General features: G+C 43.2%; 1 protein-coding gene across 4 annotated transcripts in view; it reads right to left on the bottom strand.

Annotated features, from left to right (window-relative positions):
- The window catches only part of GARNL3 (GTPase activating Rap/RanGAP domain like 3), a 159,070-nt gene that overhangs the window by 99,398 nt on the left and 35,047 nt on the right, over positions 1-24,625 (bottom strand). For 3 of the 4 annotated variants that reach the window (XM_043469599.1, XM_043469601.1, XM_043469600.1), the window contains one exon: positions 16,531-16,600. In XM_043469599.1, the coding sequence (XP_043325534.1) occupies positions 16,531-16,600 (70 nt within the window). Of the gene's footprint in view, positions 1-16,530; positions 16,601-17,580; positions 17,922-24,625 lie in introns of those variants that run through there. The other variant, XM_043469602.1, reaches the window with a different exon arrangement.

The following is a 24,625-nucleotide window of genomic DNA, read 5'->3' as shown; positions in this document are numbered from 1 at the left end:
AGCAGTCTTAACTACTGGACCACCAGGGAAGCCCCACTATAATGCAATTTATTCTAGAAGATGTATAGGACCTTTAAGAAACAATTTCCAACATAAGCAGATTTTAAAAACTACCAATACTGGACAAGCAGACCATTTGCATATGCAAATAAGACATGCACACACACACAGACACAGACACACACACAGACACACAGACCTGACTTAGAAATGCTCAGAAGGGAAGACAGAGATTCAAAATGTTTGCATCAAAAAAAGGTGGGGAGATAACGCCTGAACATGGGTGGAAGGAGCCATCCCCTGACTGGATCCCTTCTCCTGGGGACTCTCGGTCACTTCCACTGCCTGCAGGGAGAGGTCAGAGAGGATGTTCTCTTCCTCCCACTCTTTCCTTCATCCCATTCTGCCCGTTCAAAGGCGTGGGGAAAAGACTTGGGAGGCTGGGTGGCTGGAGTGCTGAGCACCAGGGTACATGTCAGAGTACCCAAATTGGTTAGAAGAGTCTCCAATTAGGATGATAAACGTTGGCTGAAGAACCAGCATGGTCCTGGATCTGGGCTCAGACTTATCATCCACATCTCTGGCCACCATCCTCAGCAAACTCCACGTCCATCACAGTGATCTCTCTGATGTCTTTGAGCTCACACCCTTCTGCTTTCTCAAATCTAATGACCTCACTTGACTTCATGATTTTGTCATCCATTCCCAAGACCCCAAACCCATTCTCACCCACACTAGTAGAGTGTTGTCATCATAGTACCTGACGTAGAACCCACTCTGGCTCCTTTGGGTATACATGCTAGCTGGGGATCTGTGGTTAATCACGCCAACACTGCATTTACAAACCCCTGAGTCAAATCCCAGCTCTCAATCACCCCCTACTAAGTAAACTCTCATTCTCCCCTTCTGTGTTCAAAGAAACAAATTTCCATATGGCTAAGGCTATGACAGGCTCATGCTGCTTGACCATGGCTAGATCCTCACTACCACTCTCCAGTTCTTTTATCCATTCCTTTTTTACTTCCCATTATATCTCCCATCTTGGCCCTGACTTCTCAATCAACAGGTTATCACTCCGGAAACACATTTTCTTCTAAGCAGTGACTTTTCCACCTATTCTATTGAGAAATCTGAGGTAAGTCAGGACGAGTATTCTCCTTTAACCTTTCATCTCGAAGTATATCCATCCATCCTGGCTTCTTCATTAAAATAATATCTGACTAGCAGTCTCTGATACTCAAATTCCCAGTAAAATATTTGGGAAGATTCCGCACAAAATATGACAATTCATGAGTCTGAGACTGATTTTCCAACCTATGGCCAGAATATCAGGACATTTTCTACCTATTCTATGGCCAGTGGAGAAGAACTGGGAAACCTATTTGGTCACTGACTTTGCTGGCTGAAACAGAACAAATCTGTGGTTATCACAGAAAGCTGGATGGCAATTTATTTTTCTCTTCCCCATCTCCTTTGGGCTAAGAAACCCTGGGTCTATACAAAGAGTAACAGTAAAACACAGGGAGTCATCTCTTTATTGCACGAGCACTGCATTTTAAGGTAGCCCTAGCCACTCCAGCACCTCTTTTTCCTCTTCAAGAAAACATTGGGTAAGACGGGGCAGGGAGAGAGACAAAGTCCATGTTAGAAAAATGTAGCTTTAGGATTTCCCTGGTGGCCCAGTGGCTAAGAATCTGCGCTCCAAATGCAGGGTACCAAGTTCCACCCCTGGTCAAGGAACTAGGTCCCACATGCCACAACTAAAGATCCCGCGTGCTGCAGCTGAAGATCAAAGATCTCGAGTACTGCAACTAAGACACAGTGCAACCAAATAAACAGATATTTTAAAAAAGAAAGAAAACGCAGTCTTCATAAGTGAAGAGCCATAGACAGGGAGAGAGACAGGGAGGGTCCTGGTAGCAGAGCACCCTGGGGGACACAGTTTTGTCAATATGCCAAGCAAGTGGTCACACCAAAGTGTGGTTGGGTATGGGGGGATTCCACCTTCATAATCTCCACCCGATTCTTTACACAGATGGTGTTTTCTCAAGTTTATGTAAAGAGTTAGGCAAACATTACTTTAATACTCCTCTTCCAACCAGACTGCTAGCCATAGCCCTCTAAGTCCTGGCTATATGTATAAATTCTAGAGCCACTGGTTCAGAGCAGCAAAAAGCCAAGCATGGAGGACATCCTATCCCTTCCCAGCAGAGCTTCACTAGAGAAACACCAATCAGACCCTGGATATTGATCAGGGAGCTTTGCATAGCCACCAGCCATCCAGATACTTGATTCAGAGAAGCTGCGGTACCCAAAAGGACAATGAGAGCTCAGGGTCAGTTGTACATTTTGTCTCTTGAAAATAAAAGGTCTGAATAGCTCTTTGTATTTGTCTAAAGATTCTGTATTATAAAAAGGAAAAAAAAAATCACAAACATGGGAGTTATTTAAAATAATGCTACATATGATCCTAAAAACTGAAAAAAGAAGCACATCATTTTTTACTATGAAACCAAAACAAAAGATTTAAAAAGCATCTGTTGTCCTCAATAATACAGAAGACAATTTTTACAGTAAGTGGGTAAAGCTTGTGGAAGTGGGCAAGATAAATGAGGGCCAAAAAATGCAAATATAGGATTAAAATTAAAAATCCTCATTGGAGGAGGAAAGTGAAATGTTTATTGTATACAACAGAGACAGTAATATGTTTATCATTTGAGATGCCTTCCCAGAATGAAGAGGAACAAAATATAAAATAATGAGAAAGAAAAGACAGTGACTGAGGACAGAGAAAAAGACCTTCCTTATTATTTCAAGAGGAAAAATGAGCAATAATCAAACATACATCTGAAGAAAATATTCATCCATGACATAAGACCTGGGTCTAAGAATCACAAAGATGCAATGTTTTAGTCAAAATTGCTGAGAAGAGAAAGACATAGAAAAACTATGAGAAACATTTTAAAAGTAAAAGAAGAAAGTCTGAGAAAGATCAAGATAGGAAGTTACCAATAAAGAAAATAAACTAAATTTTCACAGGCTTCTTTCTGAACACTAAAAGGAAGAAAGTAACTGTTTTGGCTTGAATGGTATTCCCTGTGCTCCCACCCCAAACACCTTTGCATCCACCAGGAATCTCAGAATATGCCCTTATTTGCAAAGAGGGTCTTTGCAGATGTAATTAGACAAGTTAAGATGAATTCACTGGATCAGGGTGGGACTTAAGTCCAATGGCTGGTATCTCTCTTTAAAAAAAAAAAAATTAATTTGGTTGCTCCAGGTCTTAGCTGTAGCATGTGAAATCTACTTCCCTGACCAGAGACTGAACCCATGCCCGCTGCACTGGCAGCTCGGAGTCTTGACCACTGGATCACCAGGGAAGTCCCAGCTGGTATCTTTACAAGAGAAAAGAGGGTGATGCAGATACAGAAGTGCAGGCTAGGAGGCCATGTGATGCAGAAGCAGAAACTAGAGTGATGCAGCTACAAGTCAACGATGTCAGGGATTACTGGCAACCCCAGAAGCTGGATGAGGTGAGGGACAAAAGTCGTCCCTCAAACCTTCAGAGCGAGTGCAGCCCTGCCAACATCTTGACTTCAGACTTCTAGTCTCCAGAACTATGAGAGAATAAATTTCTGTTGTTTTAATCCATTTATGTGTTCGTGCTAAGTCACTTCGGTCGTGTCCGACTAAGGATCTTTGATTTTTGTTGTGGCAAAGGAAACTCTTAGTTGAAGCATGTAGGATCTAGTGCCTGGACCAGGGATTGAACCTGGGTCCACTGCATTGGGAGTGGGAAGTCTTAACCACTGGACCACCAGGGAAGTCTTTTATTGTTCTTCTTTACTTAAAAACAAAGTAGTCTCTGGACTTCCTCGGAGATCAAATGATAAACCTGTAAGGAGTTAAGTCACTTTCACAATGGAAGATTGTGGAGAAAAAAAAAAAAAAAGCACACTATTTGGCTCATTCCAGACATGCCAAATCAGAGCCTGAATCTTAAATAAATTCCTCAAGTGATTTTTATGCACAATAAGGGGTACTAGAGGGCTTCCCAGGTGGTATGGTGGTAACGAATCTACCTGTCAATGAAGGAGACACAAGAGACGTCTCGGGTTTGATCCCTGGGTCAGAAAGATCCCCTGGGGGAGAAAATTGCAACCCACTCTAGTATTCTTGCCTGGAGAATCCCATGGACAGAGGAGGCTGGTGGGCTACAGCCTATGGGGTCACAAAGAGTTGGATACGACTGAGCATGCACACATGATGATGACAACAGAGGGGCACTGGAGCATAGCTTATAACAGTGGGGAGGTCACAGAACTTCTAAATAAATATAACCTACTGTGCATAAGACGGGAGACAGACAAGCTCAACAACTTACAAGTTGTGTGACTTTGGACAAGTTAATTAATCTCTTTGAACTTCAGTAACCTCATCTGTAAAATGGGGGTAACAAAAGTATCTATAAAACTATCAGGTAGTTGTGAAATTTATATGAATACGTATGAAAAGTGAAAGTGTTAGTCGCTCAGTCGTGTCGGACTCTTTGTGACTCTGTGACTGTAGCCTGCCAGGCTCCTTTGTCCACGGAATTCTCCAGGCAAGAATACTGGAGTGGGTAGCCATTCCTTTCTCTAGGGGATCCTCCCGACCCAGGGATCCAACCCAGGTCTCCTGCATTGCAGGCGGATTCTTTACCATCTGAGCCACCAGGGAAGTCCCATGAATACATAATACATATTTCCATGCATACATATATATGTATCTATGTCTATCTCTCTCTCTCCTCAAAAGACTGTCTGGCATTGTCCATGCACACCCCTGTGAATAAGAGAAACTTAGCCAGGAAATCTATTGAGAATATAAAATCAACGGAATTTGGTAAGAGCCTGGATGTGAGCTTTGGGTGATTTCCTAGTTTCTGAAATTAGCAATGGCTGCGATTCATGGGGTCGCAAAGAGTCAGACACGACTGAGTGACTGAACTGAACTGAAGAAGATAAAGCCATTCTCTAGCGGTGTGGGAGGGTAAAGAGGGAGGACTGAGTTCAATACTGGGCATTTTAAGGTTCAGTTGCCCATGGGGACGTCCTGTGGGCGTATGAGCAGATGGCCTTAGATGCTGTGGATAGAGACCTGGGAAGAATATACGGATCTGTGAGCCACCAGCCTGAAGACAGTACCTGAAGCCATGAAGGTAGGAAATGTCACGAGGAAGAGCAGATCAGGTGAGAAGGGTGTCTTGAGACAGAACCCTGAGAAGCATCCAAATGTGAGGACCAGACGGGAAAGAAGCAGAGGAGGTACAGTAGAGAGGCAGGAGGAAAAACACAAAAGAGCAGACACACAGACACTGGGGGAGGGGAACGTGTTAAGAGGGCGCATGCGCAGAGCGGCCCATGAGCTAAAGCCTAGATGCGTCTCTTTAGTGACCTTGGCAAGTACAGGATTAGTGGGAACAAGAAAGGAGAGCATTCAAAGTCGAATTCATAAGGGAATTTGTGGAACTATCGCAGGGATTGAAAAGAGAATTTAGAGTGGCTGAAATGTATTCCTAAAGTAATGATAAAGTCTTCACATCTATTCAGCAAACACAGCTTGAGATTGTATTTTAAAACACTGCAACATAGAGATAACCGCAGAAGACCAATTAAAAGACTGAGGCCAAAAACTATACAATCCTTTTCTTACACATAAAGGAACCCAAAGTAACGGCTTTAATTAAATATGTAAAATACTTCAATATAAAAAATTAAAATATTAGTTGTGGCATGAAACTGGGGGCCCTTTTCGTGTTGGTCACAGCAGATGACACCAGGTTTGGGCATGATTTTTCCTAAATTCACCCAGTGTGGGGAACAGGGGAGCAAATTTTAGACCCCACAGATCTTCTCCCTTTCTACCAAGAAGGTGAAGCTGCAACCTGGGGATAGAGGTATACCCTAAGGAAACAGGACTTGCCCTGAGACAGAAGAAAGCTGAAGACAAGGGTCTCAGCTTGGGGCTGCTGAGAGAGATCTGAATGAAGCCTCAAATACTCTGGGTCCTGCAGCCCTGGGGAAATCTGTCCCAAGTTGTCTGCTAGGAGGCAGCTAATAAGTTAAAAGTGTTAGACTTAGTTCTGAGGATCTAACAAAGAGCTATAAATGTTCAGAGACCACATGGTGAAAGGTTGGCAAAAAGGTAAGATTCGTTTTCAAGGTAATACCACTAAAAGAAGTAAAAGGGTGGCTTTCAAATTCTTGGTGTGTGTTCATGGCTGCCAAGTACTACATCAGGAAAAAGTTATTTGGCTGCACTGGGTCTTAGTTGCAGCATGCAGGATCTAGTTCCTTGACCAGGGATTGAACCCGGGCCCCCTGCATTGGAAACTTGGAGTCTTAACCACTGGATCACCAGAGGAATCCCAAGTACTACATCTTTGATCATGCATGCAAGCATGCTAGGTCGCTTCAGTCGTGTCTGACTCTTTGTGACCCTATGGACTGTAGCCTGCTAGGCTCCTCTGTCCATGGGATTCTCCAGGCAAGAATACTGGAGTGGGTTGCCATTCCCTTCTTCAGTCTTTGATCACAGACCTGCCTAAATAAATAAGTAAATACTGGTTCTTAAAAATACCTTCCAGAAAAGAAAATACTTTGTATTCATAAAAACAGTATTTGTTGTTCAGTCGCTCAGTTGTGTCCGACTCTTTGCGACCCATGGCCTGTAGAACACCAGGCTTCCCTGTCCATCACTATTTTCCAGAGTTTGCTCAAACTCATGTCCATTGAGATGGTGATGTCATATTTTTGCTCAAGCTTAAAATTTATTTTTGCTACAACTGATGATACATACCGCCAAGCCTTGTTGTACTAAAAGTTGAAGTGGGCACATGACAGGACCTGGTGTAAGGCAGAAGTCACTTTGGCACAAGTGAGAAGTGAGAGGCAATAGATATTATCAAGCAGGCATCCAATAAAGACTGGGTATCTGAGACACACATGAGAATTTTCCTCCATAGTATACAAGAGATCACAGGTAGAAAACTCGATTTGCTGTGAAGAATTAACCAATAAACAGTATGCCAACAGTTTGTATCTCTGGTTACACAAAATATAAACTGTATTAAACACTGAGAAAAATTTGAAAGTATTTATTTGTGTTCAAATATTTATTTATTTGGCTGTTTGTCTTAGTTGTGGCATGTGGGGTCTAGTTCCCTGACCAGGGATCAAACCTGGACCCTCTGCATTGGGAGCAAAGAGTCTCAGCCACTGGACCACCAGGGAAGTCCTGAAAGTATTTTTATAGTGCACCAGGGACCTATATCCCACCAGCTGAAGACCCCTGGAGTCACAGAACAAAGACCCCCGGGTTCCAGCAGAAGGTGTGGGAGCCAGAGATTGTGAGCTGAGCTGATGGGGCAGTGGCAGGAGGGAGCGTCACCCAAAGAAGGACGTGGGGGCACACAGGAACGGAAGACTTGTGTGCCCACCAGGGACCTGGCATGAGTGCCCAGGCCTGCGGAGGGAGGGAGTGGAGTGTTTGCAGTTCTAGTTTTGAAACTAGAGAGCACACTGGTGCCAAATATCCCTGGAGTGGCTGTTTCCAAGGTTGATTTTGCCTGGAAAAACTTGGAGGACTTGTCTGATATTCTTACTACAATATGTGTTAAGCTAGTTGATTTGGAAGACTTTTGGACCCCAATTAACACAGGGCTCAGTGCTCAAAGCAGTCACCAAATAGCTGGGCAGGGGATGCTAATTCTCCCCAGGTGTAGTTGATCCTAGGAAAATAGGTCATAGAAGCCCTGATCAAAGAGTAGGGGAGGGAGGAGACAAGGGTCAAAACCATTCTGTGAACTAGGTTACCCTCAATGGGGGACAGAGGATGCGCTGTTAAGAGCTAGAAGCTGAACACAGAAAATATTATTTTATGCTCTACCTTACTTTTTAGAAAAGATTTAAAGCATCTTCCTGAGATATATCTCACTCAAAGGAGAAAATTAGAAACAAAACAAATTTAGAACAAGGGAAAATTCAGTCAGTTCAGTTGCTCAGTCATGTCCGACTCTTTGAGACCCCATGAATCGCAGCACACCTAGCCTCCCTGTCCATCACCAACTCCCGGAGTTTACTCAAACTCATGCCCATCGAGTCGGTGATGCCATCCAGCCATCTCATCCTCTGTCATCCCCTTCTCCTCCTGCCCCCAATCCCTCCCAGCATCAGGGTCTTTTCCAATGAGTCAACTCTTCGCATGACGTGGCCAAAGTATTAGAGTTTCAGCTTCAGCATCAGTCCTTTCAGTGAACACCCAGGACTGATCTCCTTTAGGATGGACTTGTTGGATCTCCTTGCAGTTCAAGGGACTCTCAAGAGTCTTCTCCAACACCACAGTTCAAAAGCATCAACTTTTCGGCGCTCAGCTTTCCTCACAGTCCAACTCTCACAGGTGTGGGTAAATAAACTGAAAACAAGAGAATAAGATTAGGCTGCCTGTTAGACAGTCTTTTAAGGCTGTTCAAGGCAAACCATAAATAGGGTCCTGAGCTTCGTAGAGGCCAGTGCAAAGAGGAAAAAACCCATTTAGAGGATGTCCACTGCATATAAGGTTAACAACGAAGCTGCTTTTTGGTCCTGGGAAAACTTTTCTCTCTTAAAGGAGATACTGTGTGACAGACGAAATCCTCAAGCGCTTCCTCCCAAGTGACACACCATCCAGAGTCATATGGCTCTTTTCTGATCTGTCCATCAGTGCAAGTTAAAGGCATAACACAAGGGCACAGATCAAGAAAAACTCTTGCTTTTCTAACAGGGCCAAGAAAAGTGGCCCCTCAAAAGTGTGGGCCAAATGTTTGTTGCTACCTTATGGTTGGGCCTAAACCAGGAATTAAATTTAAACCATTTATCGTACGGACATTTCTTAAGTAATTTTTTCTGAACATTCTTCTTAAAATGAAACTTTTGTTAAGATTTGGACCTAAGAGAGTTTGAAATTATATATTTCAGCTAACACTTAAAGCAGAGCTACTTTATGCTGTTGATTAAGGACAAAGATGGGCTCCCCAGGTGGCACTAGTGGTAAAGAACCTACCTGCCAATGCAGGAGACGTGGGTTCGATCCCTGGTTTGGGAAGATCCCCTAGAGGAGGGCATGGCAACCTACTCCAGTATTCTTTACTGGAGAATCCCATGGACGGAGGAGCCTGGGGGGCTACAGTTGATAGGGTTGTACAGAGTTGTACATGACTGAAGTGACTTAGCATGCACACATCTGAGGGCAGAGATGTTTGCTCTAACAATTACCCAATTTCCTTAGAAAACAGCCTAGGCTCATAGGCTGAGAGATTAAGCACAGGGCTCTTAGAGTCAGACAGATCTGGGCTTAAGTGTTACCTCTACTAGCTGTGGGATCTCTCCGAGATCATCTGATAAAATGAGAATCCATTCAATGTCCACCAACATTTTCTGAGCATCAACAGTGTGTGGTGAAATAAAAAACTGCTGGTGGTCATTTGGGAGAATTAAATAGGCAAATGCATCTAAAGTATTTAGCTCATTGACTGGTACATAGTAAACATTCAATAAACAGCAACTAATAAACAATAAAAGATTTCTAGTTCCATTCTAACGCATAAATATGACTAAGGTCTCAAAGCTCTGCATTATTAAAAATGGGTGCAATAATTTTAGCCTGGAAAATGTTCAACATAAGCATTACTAATCATCCACAAAGGCATCAAAATATCAAAAAGAGCGCCATAGTTTCTAACCATGTTAAACTCACTGATGCATGCACATGTGCAAAGTTGCTTCACACTCTGCGATCCCATGAACTGTAGTCCACCAGGCTCCTTTGTCCATGGGATTCTTGAGGCAAGAATACTGGAGTGGGTTGCCATGCCCTCCTCCAGGGGATCTTCCCGACCAAGGGATCGAACCTGAGTCTATGACACTGGCAGTCAGGTTCTTTACACTAGCACCAGCTGGGAAGCCCCAACTCATTGATAATTCCAAGATAAATGTTATGTTTTGCAGTACCTACATGAGTAAACCTGCTATCAAAGCCTTAGATATAAGCCAGTTAAGTATTAGAGAACATCTGCCAAAATTATGATTCTAGTTGTAGAAGACAGAAGTCGTGATGTTTTGATGTTCCTAGGGGAGATATTCTGGTACCTTCACTCATTTCTCAATTCGGTGATACTACACAGAACATAATTCTCCCATAAAATGCCTCTGAAAACAAAAAGCCTACTCAACCCTGAATAGAGAACAAAACTGTGCTGTATTAGGGATGCTGGGCAGGCAGCTAAATCACTCATTAGCCAAGAATCATCTAAAGCACAACAGTCCCACAGGCGTAATTCAAGTTCGTGCCTGAGCAAAAATACAAATGACTATATATCAGACTTCAAAAGTTGTCGCACAGTCAAAACCTCAGATATTAAAATCTGCAGATGCCAATCAAGTTCATGACAAACCTTTCTTCTGGGTGTACTCAGTATAGCCAGGTATCCTTTGTGGCTACTCTGAGTTCAAAACAATAAAACCATGCTATCCTCACGAAGAGACATTTATACATTTCTTTCTGATATACCAGGGTAGCAGGCAGCTGGTCCAAATGCAGGCTTGACTCATTTGAGTACAAGTTTAAAAAGGAATAGACAATATGCATGCGTGCTAAGTTGCCTCAGTCATGTCCAACTCTTTGTGACCCCATGGACTGTAACCCACCAGGCTCCTCTGACCATGGGATTCTCCAGGCAAGAATACTGGAGTGGGTTGTCATGCTTTCTTCCAAGGGATCTTCCTGACCCAGGGATCAAACCCAAGTCTCTTACGTCTCCTGCATTGGCAGGCCAGTTCTTCACCAGAAGTGCCACCTGGGAAGCCCAATGGACAATATACCCTCCTGTTTTATCCTGGATTTGAAATTAGCTACAGATCATGGCTTCCCTAGAATTACCCAGATGTGGGCTTATATGAGGATCAGCAGCTGGGCTGGGAAAGGAGAGGCCCATACGATGCCCATATCATTCATCATTTGTAACACATCAGTTTCTTACCCATTGAGTCAAAGGCCAAGAAAAGATCAATAAAAGCTACAAACAATCTTATGCTTTTCCTGACAGATTTCGATATGAAGTGATGAAGAATGGTCGATGGGGTAATAGCTGTGCCTTGCTTAGAATGCTGCCACGAGAGACTAGACTTTCAATTCATCAAGAAGAAAAACGGCAAACATTTCAGATGGAGTGCACTGCAAGCTGATGAGTCTAACTATATTGGGGAGGGGGGAAATCACAGAAGCTTGTTTTTCCTTTTCTTTCTTTATTTTTGATGGGTTAGGCTATTCTCTAATTCCAACCAAACTGAACCATTTATTCATTCAATTAATTTTTACTAAGTAACTAAAGCTAAGCACTGTGGTTGGTATGAGGGACACAGTGCTAAGTCAAGAGCCTTGATTCCTGTTTTTATAGGGTTTATAATTCATATCATTGTTTATGGAATTTAAAAAAAGTGCCAGGGATAACAGTCCACCTGCAGAAGATGACATTTTAACCAGGTGCTTTTAGATGGAGCTTTTAAATCATCTACTCTATGAGGACATATTATAGACATATTGGAGGCTTCCTTCTCAGCTCATACTCTTTGAAACTGACTCTTCCCCATATCCTTTCCAAATAGAATCTGCCCACAAACTTTGCTGAGTGGGTCTAGGAGACCACATTTATACCACATGACCCTGCCCCTCCACCACCACCCTACCTTGAACTCAACTGTTTGAATCAGGGATAGATAACTGGACCTGCAGAACCAATCCATAACATTCTTTTTGGAATTTGAAATTAGGGTCCAAGAATGAATAGACTACAGTGGACACAAGGACTGCAAGACTAGAAATGGGGTGGGGGACTAGAAACCAATTTAGTAATAAAAAAAAAAAACAAAACTGAATGAGAATTTAGTATATGCCAAGGCCTAGAAATCTCAAGAAAGACACAATTTCCACCCTCCCCTCTAGTGGATGAGAGGATAGTTAGTAAACAAATATTGATTGTGATAAACACCATTAAGAAAATAAAGAGGATGCTGAGTTAGAGATCTCCAAAATGAGGAGGATGACTTCAGCGAGGGTGATCGGGGAGGCCTCCCTGAGAAGATGGCATTTAAGCTGAGATAAGCGGTGAGCAATGCTAGGAAAGCCCATTCCAGGAAGAGGGAAGAGCACATGCAAAGGACAGGTAGGAACTCAAACTGTTCTAGAGAGGAAAATCAGGCCACTGAAGCACAGTGAGTGAGCAGCTCATGGGAAGGTGGGAGAGGAAGGCAGAACAGGGACCATGAAGGATCTCTTTGGGCTTTGTAAAGGGTCTGGGCTTGCATTGCAATGGGCCACAGATGAGATTTATGAAAGAAAAGATACTGTGTTGTCAATATTTTAAAACATCACTTGAGCAGGTACCTGTATACCAATGTTCACAGTAACATTATTCACAAGAGCTAAAAAGTGGAAACAACCCAAGAATTCATCAATAGGGGAATGGAAAAACAAAATGTGGTATATATGGAATATATATATGATGGAATATTATTCAGCCAGAAAAAGGAATGGAATTCTGATATATGTAACAACATAGATAAACCCTGAAAATATTGAAATAAATCAGACAAAAAAGGGCAAAAGGTGTATAATTCCACATAGAATAGGCAAATTCATTGAGACAAAAGATAAAGCAGAGGTTGCCAGGGAGCAGGCGGAATGGGGAGTCATTGTTTAATGGTACAGTGTCTATCTGGAATGATGAGAAATGTTCTGAAAGTAGATAGTGAGGATGGTTCCATAACCTGGCGAATATACATAATGGGCCTGAATTGTACACTTAAAAATGGTAAATTTTATTTTGTGAATATTTCACCATGATAAAAAGAAGTATTTAAAAAAAAAAAACAAACACCGCTGCTGGGAGAAAATGGACTGGAGAGAGGCAACTGTGCTGTCGCGGAAGCTGGCGTGCAGAGGGAGACTGGTACTGACACGCAGAGCAAAGCGAAGCTGAGAAACCACAGGGGCCGAGAGAAAAGAGAAGCGCTGCCTGATGGCTTCCCAGTCACATGCAGCCCAGCTGTGCTTCCTGCAGTACCTTCCGGCGAGATTCTCCCACACCCTTTCTGTGAATTACCTTACATTGGAGCTGGACTGAGTGGATCTCCGTCCCTTGCAAGGAAACCATCCCTGATTCAGGCAGGGAACACAGCTAAGATGCAGCCTGGAACCTCAAAGTTTGAGGCCACTGGATTCTAAAGCCAGACTACCTCCAGCTCCAGGAGAGCAGAGCAGTTGGCTTTTTCCTCCCCCCTCAGTGTCGGGCATCATGCCTGCCCCATGGTAGCAGCCTTCGACCCACAGCTGTTGAATTAGGGCTGAGAAACTCACCCGTGAGTCTGTAGAGTAGGTGTCTGAGTGCCATGGTCTCTCACCAAATGTATACCCAACTGAAACCTAGGGAACCAAGCCCCTGCATCCCTCTCATTGCTGATTTGAATGGTCAATTCCACTCTTCACAAGGACTTCTAGCTAATTCCCTGAACATCAGAAGAAGTTTATGCTAAAATTTCGGTTTTACAGAATCCCAAGGACCCCTCCATAAACACCTAAGATCAACTGGGTTCCCAACAATATTCATCAAACCAAGTGTAAGAAAAATTGAACTGGCTTTCTCACGAACATAGGACACACAATATGGCTTTTAATTTGATAATACTCTGTGTTCATAGATGGGAGAAAACATCTCCTTCCTTAAAACACTGGAGTCAGAATCTCAAGAGATCCTCACACGGCAAAACTGGAACTTGCTCACTGCATCGTTCCCAACCCTTGCAACCTCTGTTGTTGTTGTCTAGTCCCTCAGTCATATCTGACTCTTTGCGACCCCATGGACTGCAGCACACCAGCCCTCCCTATCCCTCAACCACCTCCTGAAGCTTTTTAACCTTTAGCATATGTCATTTCCAACTTGAGAAAACTAGAAATGACCTGATTTTACAAAAGGGGGAAAATTGTTCCACAGATCATTGTTGATCACCTTACTGGTCTATCTATCACACATGAATTAAAATGGTAACTACATTATAAGAAGATACTTATAAAACACAGTTAAATGAAAAAGGAGGCATGCGAAAGTAAATATATAATTTGATTACAACCATGTAGAAATGGCATTTATAGCTATACAAGTTGGAAGATATCAAAAGCAGAGGCAAATGCTTGCTGCAAGATGGTGAAATTATACATAGAATTTTTAAATGTATTTAAAATTTACTTTAAATATTTAAAAAGTCAGTTATAAACACATACATACACACAAAACTGAGCTGGTCAATGAGCTGCCTCATCCAGCTGGGGATAACGGATGACCAGTTGGGGATTCTGTAAAGCAGGGTTTTTCCAAAGGTGGTTCTGGCAACAGTGGCATCAACATTATGGGAACAACTGGGAACTTGTTAGAAATGAAAACTCTGAGTTAACCCCAACTTACGGAATTTGAAACTCTGGGGATGGGGTTCAGCAATTTGTTTTAGAAAGTTCACCAGGTGATTCTGATGCCTGTTCAAGCTTGAAAGCACTTCTCTCATGTATCTTCCCAGTGTGATATTCTGTGATTTCCACAAGTCTACAAAGGGTCCATCCTACACACCTATGTTGTCTCCCCCAAACACCACTCTCACTATAAGAGCGCCATACTACTTATTAGATCAGGTTCAAAGTCTTCACCTGAGAGTCAACATCCTAGTTGTGCTATCAAATTTCATCTTTCCCACTATGGTTAGTTAACAGGGACTGTGCTTCTGTGCATCATCTCATACAGTCCTCCTGACAACCCTATAAAATAGATAATACTAATAAACCCCATTTCATAGATGAGAAAACTAAGGCCAATCATACAACTAGTAAATGCTGGAACAAGAATGACTTCCAAGCACAAACTCTTAGGCACCACTGAGGTTCAGCAATGTTTACGGAGATAATAAGTAAGGGAACTGGTATATGAGGTCAGGCCTGTCTGATTTCAAAGCATACTCGCTGTGTAACCACTTAGCCCTTTAGCCTTATACTCTCTGCTGGGCAGGAACATGTGCTCATTGCCCTTCAAATCATCGTTGCCAAGAATCATGCTGTTTGCAAATATCCTCTGTCTATCTTCCTTGTCGCCAACTCACATCCCACAGCCTCCAGAAGGCCTTCCAGGCTGCTTCCCCAAGATGCCTAGCCAGAAGGGGTTGCTCCCTCCTTCTCCCAACCCTCACCAGGCCCCATCGTGCGCCTCTCACAATATTTACCAATTCTGAATTAGTTATGCACACGCTTCTTCAGTAGAGGTGGTGGTCTGAGCTGGCATGGTATCACCAGTGACTGACATAGTACACACACCAACCAAGTCACCCAGGAGGTCTTTTATGTGACTAAATTCATTCTTTAGATATATTATGTATCTTATCTGCCCAGGAGGAGGACAGTAGGAGCCTTAAAAACAAGGACCAAATCTTTCACTTAATGCATATTTCCAAGAATATACCTGGGTCAGGTACACAGTCAAACCTGTAATATATACTTGAATTCAAGTAGAATGCTACTTGTACATGATTCTGGTACATAAATTTTTCTACTTCTTAAACCCTGCAATTAATGCAGCTTATATTAATACTTTACAAATGGATCCCATCGACTCAGTTTTTGTAAATAGGCAGAAATAATAAATTTAATGTTTTTAATAGTTAAATATTAACCAGAGAATTTTATGAGCACATTTTCCCAAAAATTCGTTCAAATTTCCAATCAACTGAGGAAAAAACTCAAAATTCTGTCTTTTAAAAAGTTGAGGCTATGATAAAAAAAAAATTGAGGCTATGATATATCTTCACTGTGCCTCTTTTAAAACGAAAGCATACCCTTTTTAAAAAATCATAACGCAAACCCCAATCTCTCTCATTAAGAAAAATATGAATATTTTCAATCCAGATATCTATTACCTATCACAGTCATTTATCTAGTCCAACACATATACTTGTAACAGGGGAAAAAAAAGAGCTCATAGGTATTCTAACTCCTATCACATACCCAGAGAGCAAGGGTACAGAAAAATTGGAATATGTATTACAATAATATTTAAACCTCAAAAACTAGATTTAGAAACTTTTAGGAACAAGATAACATAAAAGCTAAATGCTACCTTTCCTAATACATAAATCATTTTATTTAATTACATAACACCATGAACAGAGAAAAATACCAAGCCACAACATATTTTTAACACACTGAAAGACACAGATTAAAAGTACGTAACAGTAAAAACACAACAGATAAAGATGATCAAATTATTATTACAGCCTTTCAATAGTCATTCATTTCCACCCAGTGCTTATACTGTACCCACATGGTCTAACAGTAAATATACAACAAAAGATCTGAAGAGCTTGGCGATCCTCTCTAAATCGAAATCAATGTACTACCACTGAACAGACAGTGTAAACTTACCAGCTCCACAGATCCATAATGTTTCCTACTGAAATCCCCACGTCTACAGCCTAGGTCTTCCGAGACAGAGCTGGAACAAAAATGCTTCATCAGTATTATACATAGCGATCTGGCCACAAACCTTCTGCAAAAATCCACTACCATTTGCAAAAAGGGCTGCTATGGAACAGGCTTGCCCAGCTCCTCACTGCAGGGGAGCCTCCTTGCAACAGACACAGTCCTCAGCAGCCATTGCAGAGCCCGGCTTTCATGGAGCCCTCAGTAAGAAGAAAAACACCCGAGTCATCCTTGGAGGTATAGGCAATGATTGAATTAAATATTTAGTCATTTGGAATCGATTGACATTTCCCAGGCTACTGGTGGTTTATAATTTCATTTCTGTATAACCAGAGGGGAGAGAAACCCTGCAGTAAACTTGAGGCAAGGGACAAAGCTTGCAATTATCTTTCGTTTAAAGAGAGCCTCTTTGTCCCAAATATTCTGCATAAAAATAACCAGCATTATGGGATGCTATCTAGGAGACATAAACTTTAAATAGGAGGAAAAAAAAAAACTTCAAAATCCTGGTAGGCCCCATCCCCCTCCCCTTTAATTTATGACAACATCACAATATAGAAAAAGACTAGGACTAACAGAAAAATCTCAAAATCTAACATCCAAGTATATTTAGCTTTTTCTATGTGGTAGTAGCTAATACTTTCCTACCCCCTCCCCTTAAGAAATGCTTAAATCAGATAAGAAAAATCACATGTGCCGTTGAGGAAAAGCAATTAAAACAAGGGCAAAATTGTTACTGCATTTGCATCTTGAATGCACAGTTACACACTCAAAAGACACATATCTTATTGAATAGTTGGTACAGAAAGGGCTCTGAGCAGTACTCATGAAACCACCAGAGATCCACAAATACAAACAGTTTTAATAAGCTCTGTTCTAATATGTCATGCAAACAACTCTAATAAAACAGAAAATAAAATTCCCCAGGAATGACACATTTAATATATCCCAAATATTTGGGAGTTAACATGCAAAGAAAGGTGCATTTAGTACCTTTTCATCCTTCCTTAAAAGGTAGGCTACATTTTCTAAATTACAGCCCTTCTGGCATGTTCAGAAAGAGACTGACTCTGATGCTTCGCGGCCACAGAACTGACTCTCTGCCAGGACACTGTTTGATAGGCTCCAAGAAGGACAGCATGAGAGAAATGAGATTAGAGAGTCTAATGGTATTCTGCTTCCTCCATTTCACGGGGAAGGCTGAGTTCATCGCATAGGAGAGATTTAACCTTTTGTAGTCCTCACTGTCTTAGAAGAAACTGTGCAACAAATTAATGAAGGCAGCTTGGAAGGGTGTCCTAGGTACTTACCCAGGCTACCTTCCTGCTGCTAGTGACATGACTTTCTACCGAAAAATCTCTGAAAGAGATGTAAAAGCTTCCCTCCATGGCCTGCTCCAGGGTTAGCTATGTCCTCTACGCCCATTTTCTTAGCCCTTTTTGAAAATCCTCCTGGAGAATATTGCTGTTGCCTTACATAACAGTTTAAAGATCCTTCTCCAGCGGCCCTGAGTTACCGAGAGCAAGTGGGATCCTGTGAGGGGTATATCCACACTCTGGGACGGGGTCGGGCACAGAGCTGACTGATGCTCAATGGTGGCTGACTGAGAGCTGTCTGCCTGGACCTCAGCCAACAGCTTCAGTTAAGTTGGGTCCACGACTCAGTCATCGACAGAAGCAGCAGCAGCAGTTTCTAACCCAAATGCCCAAAAACATGAAAAGAGTAAGGATGTGGGGATCTGGGCCCCTCCCCGTGCCACCCTCGGCACCACAGAGGGGGTTCCGAGACAGTGCCAGCTCCCTAGCTTTGCCAATGCCAACAGCCAGAAACAAACACAAAACAGGGTGATGACCCTACATCTGGAGCAACTGCCTCCTTAGAAGCCTCAGAGAGGGCAGACGATGTCCTAGGAAAACAACTGAGAGAGATAAACAGAATATCTGCTGTGGGCTGCCCTTTTCCCCTTCTAATTACATTTCGTCCAGTACACCGCAGAGACGGTGCTTGCTGATGGCAGGGCCACGCACAACGGAAAGGGAGGCATTTCTAGGGCTACAGGAGGCACTCAAACCAGCCATAGTAGAAAACCCACACCCCCCCCCCAACTCCCTGCCCCTTGGCATCCAGCACAAGGGTTGTGTTTAGGGGGACCACCCAGAGCTCTAAGAGGAGCTTGGTTCTCCTCCAGGTCCCCAGAGTCTGGCCCACTGCTAGGCACAGAATGGACACGCAGTAAACATTTGTTGTCTTAGGGAAGATATTCGCACATCTTTCAGATCTCACTAGCTGCTGCCTGATAGTGCCCCTAGTGATCACTGAGGCAGGCTGCCTATTGACCTTCTCCCTGATAAGCCCCTAGACGTCACTCCATCAGTCCAGACAGTTCTGACCCAAGAAGCAGATATGGCTACATGCATGCCAAAACCTCCTTCCTTTCCTCTGGGGCTTGTCGCTGGACTACATCTCCTAGCCCCTCTTTCAGGGAGTGTGACCATGTGACTGATTTCTGGCCAAGAGAATACAGACCCAAGTGATGTGCCTGTGGGCTCCCCCGGGAAGCCTGCCTGGCTTCCCCATGGCCAGCAAGAGCGGACCACAAGGACCCATAGGAAGGCAGGGGTTCGAGATGGAAAAAAACCAGGTCTCTGAATGACCAAATGGAAGGTCATGCCTCCAAGAATATCTGTATTAGAATGTGATGTGAGCAAGAAATAAACATTTAGTTGTTCATCACACACAGTTGGGTTACCTGGTGAAGCCTCCGTGCTACCTGGACTAGTATAGAAGCTGGTATCTTGCACTGGGGTGCTACCATGGCAACAACCTAAAATATGTGGTACAGGCTTCACAGGCAGGCAGCAGCCAGGAAGGAAATGGTCTCAGAGCCTACAGAGATGGGATCTCGGTTATACAGTAGCAAACCAGGTGATAAAACTCGCACCTACAGTAACTGAGAAGGTAGATCTGTGCCTTCTGAGCCTGCAGCTCTAAGGAACGTGGCTGGACAGGTCAGAGTGAGGTTGTGCACTGGCTCCTACTGACTGACCTTAGCAAGGCTTTTTACAAGGAAGAGATGAGCCCAGGTTAGATGTGGATGGATTTCAAGCAAAGATAGAAGGGACTAGAGAGAATCTTGAGACCAAGGGCCTCACAGCCTTGAGAAATTGCTGTTTAAGGACCCCACGCAATGAGAATTCTGGCCAGTAAAATGTGGGTAGAAATGCGGGGCACCTCTTCCAGACCAGGCCTATCCAGGTTTCCCATGAATAATATTGGCTCTCTTTCCTCGTCCACTGGCTCTGAGGACGGCTGTGAGAACCAAGACGGGTGAAGCTACACAATGAAGGAGCCCAGGTCCCTAAATGAAGAACCCAAGTGGACACACCCTCACTGGGCTGTGAGATGAGAGGACAGAACTTGTACTGCTTTAAGTCACAAAGATTCAAGGTTTATCTGTTACAACAGGTGATTTTATCTTCATGGATATAGCTTTCCACAGGTATCAGAAAGTACTGTAAGAATAAGTCCCACAGAATGTAAACTGATAGAGCCATTATGGAGAGCAGTATGGAGATTCCTAAAAAACTAGGAATAAATCTACCATATGACCCAGAAATCCCACTAATGGACATACATCCTGAGAAAGCTACAATACTATAAGACACATTTAGCCCAGTATTCACTGTAGCACTATTTACAATAGCCAGGACATGGAAGCAACCTAGGTGCCCATCTACAAATGCATGGATAAAGAAGGTATGGTACATATATACAATGAAAAAGAATTAATTTGAGTCAGTTCTAGCGAAGTGGATGAACCTAGAACATGTTATACAGAGTGAAGTAAGTCAGAAAGAGAAAAATAAATACCATATATTAATGCATATATATGGAATCTAGAAAAATGGTACTGATGAACCTTTTTGTAGGGAAGATATGGAGATACAGAGATGCAGATATAGAGAATGGACTTGTGGACACAGTGGGGCATCAACATATATACACTATCCTATATACACTATCCTGTGTAAAATAGATAGCTGGTAAGAAGTTGCAATATAATGCAGGGAGCCCAGCCTGGTGCTCTGTGATGACCTAGAGGAGTGGGATGGGGGAGGGGAGGGAGGCTTAAGAGAGAGCGGATACATGTATAATTATGGCTGATTCGCACTGTCATATGGCAGAAACCAACACAACATTGTAAAGCAATTTTCCTCCAATTAAAAAATAAAAAAAGAAGCCCCATAAAAAAGGGGTTGTCAGAGGGCTGGTGGGCCAGGATGACTATTGAGGTCAGCATACTGTGGCCTCCTCTGCCTGTTTTTGAACACTAAGCTTTATTGGGATGCAGTCATACCCTCTCGTGACAGGCTGTCTGTGGTTGTTTCCATGTTTCAATGGCAGAGCTGAGGACTTGCAATAGAGACCTGCAGAGCCTGCAAAGCCCAAATCATTTACACTCTGGCCCTTCCCAGAAAGTTTGCCCAACCCCTGCCCACAGATGCACGAATCCCTTTTGCTGGTGTCAGCTCTACCCATAAACTGTGATTAGGATGCCAATGAAAATAGCAGTGTTTATTAGAGTCCATCAGAATCCCTGGGGGAGCTTTCTAGAAATGCAGATTCCCTGGCCCTTTTCCCAGAGGCTGTGATTCAGCCTGACTGAGATTTTTATAAGCCGTGGTGGGAACTCTGATGCAGGTGGTTCACAGACAGTGTTTTGAAAAATACTGCTCTTCCAGATGACTCTGGAATCCCTGGGAAACCTGTTAGCCATTCTGTGGCACTTTTATAAGGAAGGACAAGGCCTTGATCAAGTTTTCCCTGAATGGGAGGAGGTGTCACATAATGCCTCAGGGCAAGGGCCTCAGTCACAGACATGGGTTCTTAACCCCCTGGGCATTAGTTCCCATGTGTATAAAATGTGGCTGATCATATCACTTATATAACAGGGTTATACAGAATAAACTAAAAAGAGCAGATAAAAGTTTATTCTAGGCATAATATCTATTACATGAAAACTACTCAATAAATGTTAGCTATTATTATTGCTCTTTTTATTAGTGTGAACTCTTCTCTGGTTGTTAGAGAGTCCTGGAAAGCAGCTGCAGCATACATGATTACTATTAATAACTTTTAAAGAACTTAAAACAAGATGCCTGTTTTTTTTCCCCCTGTGGTGAAACTGGAGATCTGGGGCCAAGCAGTCCCCTAGGGCAGGGCTGAGGGCAGCATCGCAGCTCAGCAGACCATCCCCTCCCTGAAAGTGTTGGCCTAGCAGTGCGACCTCACCTAGAAAATACTTGGGCCCGAAAGCAGGTCACCAGAACAGGCAGGTGCAAAAAAGAACCAGTGGGTTCAAGTTCCTCACAGGCAAGGTGGTCTGGCTCTAAATAGAAATTCTGTTTTAGCAAATTAACATATGAGGATGCTGGATCACACTTTGCAAGCATGAACAGAGCTGAGGACCATCATGTTACATCTCTAAAGAAGGCCTGGGATGAGAGCAAAGATTTCCAGCCCCACACAGAGGCTAGAGAAATGACCATTATGTAAATCAGGATCCTGGAAAGCAGGACAATCCCCTGCGAAGAATAAATGTTATGGAAACTGAAAAAGGGGGGAAAAAAGAGGAAGCTGAAACTCAGCGATATAGTTCCTTATTCAAGTGACCCAAAGATTAGTGACTGAGCCTAACGACTGGCCAGACCCCACTAATCCAGGCCTCAGTCATCTCCAGCCCTGCTGGCAGGGTTAAAGCCAACAGGAGAACGAGATTCTTCCTGGATCAGCTGAAAGAAATAGTGAAAAGCAACAGCTTACCAACAGCAGAGCTCAATGTCAGGAGTGCCAGGGCACCACCTCCAACCCCTCGATAAACAGATAGTAATAGACAGATGGAAGGGATCCCCCTATTTGAGGGACAGAGGAGCTGAAAAATGTTCCAGCTGATAGACTGAGGCTTGGATGGAGCGCAAGGCCTCCTAACAACAGGTACTAGAATAGCTTACAGCACGTAAGGGAGCAGTTGTCTCTCCTGGAGATAATGACACAAAAAAGCAGAGCTGCAATTATACATTAACTTCTAATGATGAAATGGAAGAATCTTGTCCTCTTCTGAAAAGATTTCAGACACCAGGAAGTAGGAAGTAAGCAAGAGGATTTCTGGAGTGTTAGGGTCTCAGAAAAATCTAAGACCCTGGATTCTTGCTCCAGATAGCATCCTGTCCCCCGCACTGAGCTTCTGGGTTCCCAGCATCACGTGCTCCTGATCTTAAGTTTAACATCCATTAGCGAACTCCACCAATCATAAACTGGTCAGACATGCCTGAATCTGAATGTCAGCTCCATGGCACAACAGCTCTGTGGCCCCTGGCAAGTTACTTATCCTCTCTGAGCCTGTTTCCTCATCTATAACATGGGCTTAAAATAATCTGTTTCTGTGGGAGGATTAAAAGATATCAAATGGGGCTCAGCACATCTGACACATAAATAAAAGCTGGCTATTCTAACTGTTGGGCCCTGACCTACCTTGGTCGTGACCATGCCCCATGTGCCTGGTTCAGAGCAGGCTGCTCCATGAACACTTGTTGCATGAATGAGTTATGAATTAATGATAACCTCTTAGGGCTTCCCTGGTGGCTCGGACGGTAAAGAATCCACCTGCAATGTGGGAAACCTGGGTTTCATCCCTGGGTTGGGACGATCCCTTGGAGAAGGGAACGGCTACCCACTCCAGTATTCTGGCCTGGAGAATTCCATGGACAGAGGAGCCTGGCAGGCTACAGTCCACGGGGTCACAAAGACTCGACTGAGTGGCTTTCACTTCACTTCTGCTGGCCCTTGCTCTTGCTGAACGCAGGTGGGTTCCTGCCCCCTTCCCCTTTGCTTCTTCCACCGTCCATCTGCCATTGGATACTCTGACATTTCTTTGGGTATATTTGATGCTACTTCCACCACTATTCAGCCATCTTTCTCACTTTAATCTTCATTTCTGTAATATTCTGAAATGCATTCCTCCTACAGTATTTATGTGCCCACTAAGTTTCTGGACATAGACAGGTGTCCCCAGAACTTACTGGGTTCTCCGCTATTACTAAAGTCTTGTGGTAATTCACTGCAAGTTTCCTTTCAATAATGACCTCTACCAGTGCCCTTGGAGTTCTAACTAAAAAACAGCAACCACACCAAACACTGGCAAAGACGCAGAGCAACCAGACCATTCACAAACTCTGGGTGGGAATGTGCAAGGTAAGCCAAGCCTCTCTGAAAACCAGTTAGCAGTTTCTTATAACATTAAACATGCAGTTACCATATGACCCAGCACTTGCACTCTTGGGCATTTATCCCGGATAAATGAAAAAATATATTCAAAAATACCTATATACAAATGTTCATAGCAGCTTTATTCATGATAGCCCCAAACTGGAAAAAGCCGGGAAATCCTTGGAAGGGTGAATGGATAAAGAACCTGTGGTGCATGCACACACTGGAATATCCCTCAGCCCAGAAAAGGAACACAACACTGACAGATGCAGCAGCTTGAATGATGTCCAGGGAGTCATGCGGAGTGGAAAGGGCCAACGCCAAAAGATTACATACTGCTGTGATCCCATTACAGGACATTCTTGAAAATTATAGAGGAGGGAGGTGGGTTATAAAAAGGTAGCCTAAGGGATTCTGTGGTGATGGAGCCATTCTGTGTCATCTGTGATGATAAATAAATGAACCTACACATGATAAGATTGCATGTGACACCAGGGAAATCTAAGGCCAGCAGATTGTATCAGTGACAATGTTCTGGTTGTGACTGATCCTGCACTAATGTTATTATGCCAGATGTCACCACTGGGGGAAACTGCGGAAAGGATACCTGGAATCTCTCTGTGTTTTTCTGATAACTACGTTATAAGAATCTATGATGCTTTCAAAATAAAAAGGTTAAATTTAAAAACACCTGTATCTGAGTTGAAATTCTTTCACTCATCCCATAAACAGTTCCTGAGCATCTATGACGTACCAGGTACTGGGTCAGGTG

The sequence above is a fragment of the Cervus canadensis genome, chromosome 5 (genome assembly GCF_019320065.1).
Source record: "Cervus canadensis isolate Bull #8, Minnesota chromosome 5, ASM1932006v1, whole genome shotgun sequence".
NCBI lineage: Eukaryota > Metazoa > Chordata > Mammalia > Artiodactyla > Cervidae > Cervus > Cervus canadensis.
The sequence above is the reverse complement of the archived record's forward strand: the minus strand, read 5'-3'. Positions and strand labels throughout refer to the sequence as shown.